This window comes from Hyperolius riggenbachi, chromosome 6, assembly GCF_040937935.1.
Source record: "Hyperolius riggenbachi isolate aHypRig1 chromosome 6, aHypRig1.pri, whole genome shotgun sequence".
Lineage (NCBI taxonomy): Eukaryota > Metazoa > Chordata > Amphibia > Anura > Hyperoliidae > Hyperolius > Hyperolius riggenbachi.
The window spans coordinates 8,953,939-8,964,015 of record NC_090651.1 but is presented as its reverse complement, the minus strand read 5'-3'; the positions used below and the strand labels follow the sequence as shown (position 1 = coordinate 8,964,015).

General features: G+C 45.7%; 1 protein-coding gene across 3 annotated transcripts in view; it reads left to right on the top strand.

The window, feature by feature from the left end:
* The first annotated feature begins 1,013 nt into the window (after positions 1 to 1,013).
* Positions 1,014 to 10,077, top strand: part of LOC137520650 (potassium-transporting ATPase alpha chain 2-like) — a 36,451-nt gene continuing 27,387 nt past the window's right edge. The window contains exons 1-3 of one of the 3 annotated variants that reach the window (XM_068238809.1): positions 1,014 to 1,243; positions 4,059 to 4,211; positions 9,268 to 9,327. In XM_068238809.1, coding sequence (XP_068094910.1) covers positions 1,232 to 1,243; positions 4,059 to 4,211; positions 9,268 to 9,327 — 225 coding nt within the window. In that variant the 5' untranslated portion in view covers positions 1,014 to 1,231. Of the gene's footprint in view, positions 1,244 to 2,009; positions 2,082 to 2,490; positions 2,543 to 4,058; positions 4,212 to 9,267; positions 9,328 to 10,077 lie in introns of those variants that run through there. The other 2 variants (XM_068238810.1, XM_068238811.1) reach the window with 2 other exon arrangements.

Genomic DNA, 10,077 nt, shown 5'->3' with positions numbered 1-10,077 from the left:
ACTCAGCATTCTAAATGATTTCATGGAGCAGGCCAGTGCACTTTTGAACTCTCATCTGCAGAAAAAAAAACAAAATACAGTGAGAGACACTAGAGATGATAAGCTTCAGAAAACAGAGCTTTCTGCCACTTTGAAAGTCTTGGAGCTCAGAGAAGCTCTTTTGCATAGATAACAACTGGAGTTCCTTAACTCTTCCTGTAACAGAAACAACATGAGACTCATATCTCTGCTACTAATGTTTCATTTCTTAGCTGTACTACAAATAGAAATCATTATATCATAAGTTTATTTTCACTTCAGATTCCCTTTAAAAGGATTAAATATAGCAGCTTCCATATCCATCTCGTTACAGTCGCCCTTTAACTTTTACAGCACCCTTCGCCATGATCTGACATGACCCAAGTGTGAGCGTCAAACTTTAAAATATTTAAAACTGCCAAGCCAGGTTTACTGCTTGAATTGCGTCCACCTGCTCAGCAGAACATATGTAATACGGAGGATATCCTAATCGCACTCTCCTGCCAGCAGCAGCAAATCATTAACCCCTGTGCGTATCGTAGCAGCGTTCCTCTGCTGCCTCCTCTGCTCTCCCAGCAGTCCAAGCGTTTCACTTTAAGCCGTTGTCCTTCACGTGGAGCTTTTTACAACCAGTACAGACATGACTATTTTACACACTGGCTGGATCCTCCATAAGACGGCCTCTCTCCCCGGTTACTGTTTATGTCCTCACTGCGTTACGCACGCCGGCGGTGTGTGAAGGGTGGATGAATTATTTTACAATCAGAGACAAGCTTAAGCCGTTCCTGTGTCACCTGTTCTGCATATAGATAAGCATATATAGATTGTAGGATGAAATCATGGACACAAAACAGGTTCCCAGAAATCCTCAGCTACCTGTACTGTAACTTTCCATTTGTTACGGAGCTGGGCGGGGCTGGAGGAGGCGCTGGAGGAGAGGCTTGTCTTTGGGGTGGAGCTGCAGGTGGCAGAGGAGTAGAAATAGGACCGGGAGAAGGATGCTGAGGCGCAGGGCTTTGGCAAATGTTCCTGTCCTACAGAAAGATGTTCAGCTTCGCGGAGAACTGCAGCTAATATTGGCTCCTCGTTGGGACAGCCAGAATCCTCTAAAGCTCTTGCATTCGGTCAATCTTGTGGGATCATTCCTTAGCTGGTCTATCTTCCAGTCTTGACACTTGTCTTCTGGAGGAGCATCCTCCTGTTACTGTAGAGAATGGGTAGTGAGGTATGTGTATATTCCAGTCTTGGCACTTGTCTTCCGGAGGAGCATCCTCCTGTTACTGTAGAGAATGGGTGGTGAGGTATGTGTATATTCCAGTCTTGGCACTTGTCTTCCGGAGGAGCATCCTCCTGTTACTGTAGAGAATGTGTGGTGAGGTATGTGTATATTCCAGTCTTGGCACTTGTCTTCCGGAGGAGCATCCTCCTGTTACTGTAGAGAATGTGTGGTGAGGTATGTGTATATTCCAGTCTTGGCACTTGTCTTCCGGAGGAGCATCCTCCTGTTACTGTAGAGAATGTGTGGTGAGGTATGTGTATCTTCCAGTTTTGGCACTTGTTTTCTGGAGGATCATCCTCCTGTAACAGTAGAGAATGGGTGGTGAGTTATCTGTATCTTCCGGTCTTGGCACTTGTCTTCCGGAGGAGCATCCTCCTGTTACTGTAGAGAATATGTGGTGAGGTATGTATATCTTCCGGTCTTGGCACTTGTCTTCCGGAGAGGAGCATCCTCCTGTTACTGTAGAGAATGTGTGGTGAGGTATGTGTATCTTCCAGTTTTGGCACTTGTTTTCTGGAGGATCATCCTCCTGTAACAGTAGAGAATGGGTGGTGAGTTATCTGTATCTTCCGGTCTTGGCACTTGTCTTCCGGAGGAGCATCCTCCTGTAACAGTAGAGAATATGTGGTGAGGTATGTGTATCTTCCAGTCTTGGCACTTGTCTTCCGGAGGAGCATCCTCCTGTAACTGTAGAGAATATGTGGTGAGGTATGTGTATATTCCAGTCTTGGCACTTGTCTTCCGGAGGAGCATCCTCCTGTTACTGTAGAGAATGGGTGGTGAGGTGTGTGTATCTTTTTAGTCTTGGCACTTGTCTTCCGAAAGCGCATCCTCCTGTAACTGTAGAGAATAGGTGGTGAGGTATGTGTATCTTCCAGTCTTGGCACTTGTCTTCTGGAGAGGAGCATCCTCCTGTAACTGTAGAGAATATGTGGTGAGGTATGTGTATCTTCCAGTCTTGGCACTTGTCTTCCGAAAGCGCATCCTCCTGTAACTGTAGAGAATAGGTGGTGAGTTATCTGTATCTTCCAGTTTTGGCACTTGTTTTCTGGAGGATCATCCTCCTGTTACTGTAGAGAATGGGTGGTGAGTTATCTGTATCTTCCGGTCTTGGCACTTGTCTTCTGGAGAGGAGCATCCTCCTGTTACTGTAGAGAATGGGTGGTGAGTTATCTGTATCTTCCGGTCTTGGCACTTGTCTTCTGGAGGAGCATCCTCCTGTTACTGTAGAGAATGGGTGGTGAGTTATCTGTATCTTCCAGTTTTGGCACTTGTTTTCTGGAGGATCATCCTCCTGTAACAGTAGAGAATATGTGGTGAGGTATGTGTATCTTACGGTCTTGGCACTTGTCTTTCAGAGAGGATCATCCTCCTGTAACTGTAGAGAATAGGTGGTGAGGTATGTATATCTTTCAGTCTTGGCACTTGTCTTCTGGAGGAGAAGCCTCCTGTTACTGTAGAGAATAGGTAGTGAGGTATGTATATCTTCCGGTCTTGGCACTTGTCTTCTGGAGGAGCATCCTCCTGTAACTGTAGAGAATATGTGGTGAGGTATGTGTATCTTCCAGTCTTGGCACTTGTCTTCTGGAGGAGAAGCCTCCTGTTACTGTAGAGAATAGATAGTGAGGTATGTGATCAGGCAAACATGGCTAGGCTCTCCTGTCCTATCTATAAATAATACTGATGACTAATATAACCTGCCCCATGAATCAATAAACAAACCCCAAACCATGCAATTCTAATTAATCCCAGAGTGGCGACACTTCATGGTCTGCCAACAACAGCACAGCATGTGTATTCCCTTGGCTGTAATGTTGTCTAACTCAGCTGTAACTTAATGTCTTTGTCACATTGCAAAATGTCTCTGTAATTCCCTCAGCAGTAATGCAGCTGCTGCATCTATGCTATACACAGTGCGCAGCAATCGTATGATAGAGCTCGTGGCATAAGAGGGCAAATCCTGAAAATTCATCATTCCTTAGAGAATACAGTCAGCAACCTGAAAAAGAGAATATGGACAAAGCTTGATTGTATTATACCACTGACAAAGCAGGCAGAGGTTCCCATCTATTGCTGAGAAAATAGTTTCTGAAGTTCTGATTTGGTTTCTGGACTTCTGATTTATTTTCTGAAGTTCTAATGTGGTTTGTGCAGTTCAGATTTGTTTTCTGGAAATTTTTCATTATTTTCTGAAGTTCTAATTCTGTTTCTAATGTTCTGATTTTCTTTCTGAATTTCTGGCGTTTTCAGAAGTTCTGACTTTCTATCTGAAGTTCTGATTTTCGTTGTGAATTGGTTTCTGAAGTTCTGATTTGGTTTCTGAAATTCTGATTTCATTTCAGAACTTCCAGAATGGTTTCCAAAGTTCTGACTTTGCTTCCGAAGTTTTGAGTTTGTTTCTTAACTTCTGATTCTGTTTCTGAAGTTTTGATTTGGTTTCTGAAGTTCTGACTGAGGTTCTGTTTTGTTTCTGAAGTTCTAATTAAGTTTTTGAACTTCCGAAATGGTTTTCAAAGATCTGATTTTGCTTCCGAAGTTTCTGAACCTTTGATTTGGTTTCTGAAGCATTGGTTTGGTTACAGATTTCCATGACTGTGTACCTGGTGCACACAGTCATGGATATGACTGGATAAGACCACACTTTGCAGACGGAAACACACCACATGGTGGTCTCCAGTTCCTCCAGCTGAGGCTCTCACATGTGCAGAGTTTTATGTGCTGATATAGTGCTGCTCTCACTGGGATGTTACTTGTGTTGTAGGACAAATCGGAAGATTACTATGTGGAGATAGATGGAGCAAAAGGTGAGGACATTCCAGACAAGGGAAAGAGAGTAGACAACAAAAATGTGAAGGACAAAAAGAAGAAGAAGAACAAAAACAAAAAACAAGATCTTAAACAGGAATTGGAACTGGTGAGTAACTGTCTTTTCCATAATTCCTATCATGTAGAAACATTTCTGTCTGGCCTCTGTAATTCCTCCAAATTACTATCGAGGAAATTTCTCTGTTAAAAATAAGTGATGTACATCTAGTTTCGTGAGTTCTGTAGATCACGGCGTCCGATAGTTTAATGATCCTTAGACCGCTTTAGCCCAACCACAAACCCAGAGAAGCTCTTACCTTCATACTCTTATCTTGGTAAAAATAATGTGCTATGAAGCATAACTAACATTCAGCCGCCTTTTATGAATAATAGTTCTTTTTGCACAATAAGTTGTATAAAGAACCCGATAAGCCTTTAGTATTGTGCCAAGAGATGCTGCAGATCACTAAAACATGGATGCAGATCACAAGATCTCCAGTAATAGTGGTACAAATACCCCAGGGGGTACTTCTAGCAGCTGGGGGGAGGGGGGGGGAGGGTAGGGGGGGAGGTTTCTTGCTATTGGTAAACATAACATTCAAGTGATTTGGAATATAATACAACATAAGTAAACAGATGTTGTGTTGTATGTTTTGCTGTTTAGAGGCGGTAAACTGGCCATACAACTATCGATTTTGTAGCCCACTCAACCATCCGATTCGTTCGTTTTATCAAATCGGATTAAAATCTGTGCCGCCCGCAACGAGCATGCCCAATTGACAATTCGAGCAATTTTGTGCCGAAATCGGTCTAATGATCGAGCATGATGGTACATGCTGGTTGATCAGATGTATGTTGTTAATGGATGTTGCGATGACCGATGCACGCAAAGGACCCCCTACCTCTTTTTAAATATAAATTTGCCCCAACCCCCCCATTGCACCAATCATTTTGTAATTTAGTGCTATTAGAAATGATCCCTACCCTTTAATGTGCAGCCACCTAAAAATTCCCAAAAGTAACAGTGAGCTCAGATAGCCCTTCTTTGCATGCGCGGCAACAAAACTTTGAGTACAGATGGCCCAGAATCTCCCACCTTCCTGCAGAAGAAAATTAGCAGCACAAAGCAGGAGCTTTTGTTACTCATTTTAACACCTGCACTAACCCATGGTGTGAAAGCCAGCTCTGATGCTGCTATCAGCCTGGTTCTGTTAGCAGCATTGTGGAATTCTTCTGTTTGCTATGCATATGATACCAGTGTTAGCAAGCTGAGATCATGTTTACCAGTAATCCTTGCCATATAGGAAAGTGCTGAGTGTTCATCCACCATTATAGAATTTCCCTCTGTCAGCCATATACAGTCCTGAAGCAACAACACATAACGTGTATTTATCCAATGATAAACCAGAAAATCCTCGAGCAAATGCTGTCCAGTATTTGGCAACGGCGCCTTCATCTTGTTTTTATTGCCGAGATAATTATATATTATTGTACAGTATATGGCACAGTGCGGCAGTATTCCGTGACATCCCCGTTTTATGACATAATAGATTTGCATAGAAATCACAGTCATGTTCTATATAGAGATGTTTGCTTCCTCGATATATTTATATCTGCTGGCCAGGGCTGGTTCTAGACTTTTTGGTGCCCGAGGCAAACTTGTGAGGCTGCCCCCCGACACAGCACCTGACAGTTTGCACCAGGCGTTATAGCTGCGGCCGGTGAGGTCCCCAAAACAACCCTGAGTATAGGTAGGTAGACAGTTATAGGTGCCCCCAGTGTTGGCAGCTAGGTACAGTTGCCCCCAGTATAGGATAGCCAGGTATAGGTGCCCCAGTATAGGTAGCCAGGTATAGGTGCCCCCTGTATAGGTTGGCCAGTATAGGTGCCCCCAGTATATGTAGCCAGTTATAGGTGCCCCCAGTGTTGGTAGCTAGGTACAGTTGCCCCCAGTATAGGATAGCCAGGTATAGGTGCCCCCTGTATAGGTTGGCCAGGCACTCTCTTCACTTCCTGTTTCTGCCTGGTGCTGTCACCAGACTTCTGCCGCCTGAGGAAATTGCCTCACTTGGCATCATGGGCGGACCGGGGCCTGCTGCTGGCATATATTGTATATCCCTCATAGCTGTGCTCCCTCCTATTATATTCTGTCACTGGTATCTAATGCAGGGGCGAGGCTAAAATCATGGGGCTCCATAGCAAAGTTTTGGTTGGCTCCACCCACATTTATGCCCCTCCACCGCCTTTCCCTACACACCAGTTTTAGCTAGCCAAATGCCCCCTAACCCAGTATCAGATAGCCCCAGGTAGGACACCAACATAGGTAGCCCCTGGCTCCCCCACCAGTATAGGTAGCCATAATTAGTGCCCCCCCAGTATAGGCAGCCACCCACCCTAGCATGGGTAGCCAGAGAAGATACCCATAGAGGTATCCAGAAATGGTCCCCACCCCTGAAGTATAGGTAGCCCCAGGGGCCGTAACAACAGACCCTGCAAAGGATGCCTCCGCAGGGGGGCCCAGAAGCCACAGGGGGCCCGTGGGGAGAGGGGGGGAGGGGAAGCTTGAGAGACTGAAAACTAAGGGCATGGAGAGAAGATGTATTCTGCTCTCGTACCGTTGTTATATTGACTGCATGTGTCCACTACACAGATAAGGAATCATACACACTTTGGAATTTGTAGACTGTCCCTGCTCCCTAGGGTTCGTAAAAAAACATCTGTCTCACACTGCAGCAAAGTTCTGATGACTTCATGTACAGCGTTACAAACAAAGGAGTCACAAGTTGAAAAAAGTTGTAGACTGGCCCTTGTTCAGCAATCCCTCAGAAGAGATTTCTAGATTCTTATCACACACAGGCTAGTGACCTTATGGTGTCTGATTAGGGAGGGACACAGTGGAGTTGGTAAGATTGATATCTGACTGTCGCTGCCTCATTGAGAGCCTATTGTCTCATACGGAGTCCCAGATCCTGTAGTATCAGTCAGTGACATTCTGAATGTTTTGCCAAAGTTACATTGATACTATATCTTATGTTCAGCATGTCATTGTTGTTCCTCCATATAGCATGTGCTCTCATGTAGTAATATAATACGGCTGTGTGTGTATGTATGTACTGGGAGCAGAGCAGCAACCAGGGACTTGTCGGCTGTAAGGGGCTGGAGGAAGCCCCATGTAAGTAGATCTGGGGGTAGCACAGATTGCCTGACATTTCCTTTAAGTCTAAAGCTGGCCATACACTGGCCCGATTTGCCGCCGTTTCGACAGCAGATTCGATCACTGGGATTGAATCTGCTGCCAATCGTTCGCGCTACACGCCGAATTTCGATCCATTTCGTCCGATCCCGTCGATCGCTCCATGCGGAAAATTACCGTTGATCGCCCACGGGTAGGGAGCGCATCGCTAGCAGCGTTCGATTACCCGACGACCGGCGCAATAGAGCCGCATACATTACCTGCTCCGCCAGCACGACTACCCCCGGTCACCGCTGCTCCGTGTCCGCGCTGGTCTCCAGCATCCTTCAGTTCCTCCTGCCCGGCAGGAAGTTTAAACAGTAGAGGGCGCTCTACTGTTTAAACTTCCTGCCGGGCAGGAAGAAGCAAAGCATGCTGGACCTGGAGACCAGCGCGGACACGGAGCAGCGGAGACCTGGGGACTGGAGTCGCGCCGGCGGAGCAGGTAATGTATGCGGGTGGGGGGGAGTGGCGGCAGCAGCACCACCACCACAACAGATTGTGATCGGTTTCAGGCTGAAATCGGTTCACAATCTGTTTGCAGTAAAGGTGGCCATACGATCCCTCTCTGATCAGATTCGATCAGAGAGGGATCTATCTGTTGGTCGAATCTGATGGCAAATCGACCAGTGTATGGCTACCTTTAGTGTTTTTTATCTGCATGGGGAAAACATGTATTCCTGTGCAGAAAACGAGGGAGGTGGAGGGGGCCCCATCCAAAGTTTTGCAGGGGGGCCCTGTGATGTTTAGTTATGCCCCTGGGTAGCCCCCTGGTATAGGTAACCAGAATTACCCCCCCATATAGATAGCCCCCTACTAAAGGTAGCCAGAGATGATACCCATATAAGTAGCCAGAAATAGTTCCCCCCGCCACCCAAGTATAGGTAGCCAGAGATGATACCAGTATAGGTAGCCAGCAGTATGTATAGGTAGCCAGCAGTATCTCCTACCCAAGTAAAGGTAGCCCAGTGCTGCAAGGGGAGAGTGCTAACCACTACACCACCATGCTGGTTTACTGAGAGTTCTATGCACAGAGGGAGATACTGCTTGCTTGGCAGTTGGAAACAGACATTGTTTCCCACAATGCAACACGCCTCACAGACAACAAACTGTCAGGACTATGGTCATGACATCACACTGTGGGAGGGGTTTCACCACAATATCAGCCATACAGCGCCCCCTGATGATCTATTTGAGAAAGGTAAAGACTTCTCCTGGGAAAGGGGGTATCAGCTACTGATTGGGATCACTTAAATCCTTGGTTAGAGTTCCTCTTTAAAGAATCTGTTGCTAAATTCTGGGTGCCAGATACCACAGACCCCCTGTCCCCCCCCTTCCCATCCCAGGTTTCGCAGGAAGGCCCGGTGATTTCTAGTTCCCGGCCCAATGCCTAGATGGGCATTTATAGCAGTACAAGGGGAACCCACACAATATTAGGCAGGCCATTTTAATGTTGTGGCTGATCAGAGAATGTTTCTCTCTGCTGTTTGTTTCCCAGAATGAAGTATTTGACCGCATACTATGAATGTCAGCTCATAAAAACGTAGCTGTACTTATCGCCAAGTGATTAGGAATGCCTGAGTGGAGAGGTGGGCCTGTTGACATTACTGGGCACCCACCCTCCTCTAAAGTGCCTATAAGGTACGATGGTACATTCCTCTAATTCAGCATTAAAGCGGTCAGAATTATTGCTGTTTCCTGTTACCATGGCGTCTGACTGTTTGTGAAAATATTGCCATGCTATCTCTCACATCAGGCGACAATTAATCCTGATTGCGCCGCTGCAACAACAATAAGATGAACCTTCTGATAAGATTCCTGTCTTGCCGAGTACATGAGACAATGAGGAAAGCCACTGATATTCTAGAGACCGATCTCAGCTTGTGATGGTCGCAGGTTGTCTTCATCATTTTTAATTGTTTTTGGTTTGTAGGATGATCATAAACTGGATATTGAAGTTCTGGAAGAAAAGTACGAAACAAGTATTCAAAAAGTGAGTACCGATGGCTTTTACGCAGTTGGGGGGGGGGGGGGGGGGGGGGGTCACGAAAAATCACAATAGTCAGTTGAGAGGTTGGCAGAGATGACGGCTGGTTTCTGCATCCTGTCCATGCCCTGTCTGCCTACCGCATGCCATCCTCAAGATCAAATCAAGAGCGTGTCACCCTGTGTCCTGCCGCGTTCTGTCCATACCGGATTCAGGCCTGGTTAATCAGTGTTCAGTATTACGGTGAGAACTCTGCAGCTCATTCATGCCCATGAAAGTTTTATAGGGAAGGCCGGAGAGTACGTCTATGTTCTGGAGATGGTTATCAGGTTCTTCCACAAGGCTGGGAGGAAAGGCCCTTTCCAATTACCTTGTCAATAGCAGGAAGTTATGCCAAGTTTGAGTCATGCTATTGACATTTCTCCTCTTGAGTACTTACTTCTGTGTAAAGCCGGCTATAACTGCAATATAATGCTTTTCAGGCCAGGCAGGGCCATAAACATGGACAATTTAATATGGAGCTCCAAGAGAGTGTATAGAAGGGTTCTTTACCTCCCAGTCAAGTGAAGAAAGTAGCCTGGTTTATTTTACCCTTTTAAAGGAGAACTGTAGAGAGAGGTGTATGGAGGCTGCCATATTTATTTCCTTTTAAAGAGAATCTGTACTGTAAAATTCTTACAATAAAAAGCATACCATTCTATTCATTATTTTCTCCTGTGCCCCTCTGTGCTGTTTCTGTCACTCCCTGCTGCAATC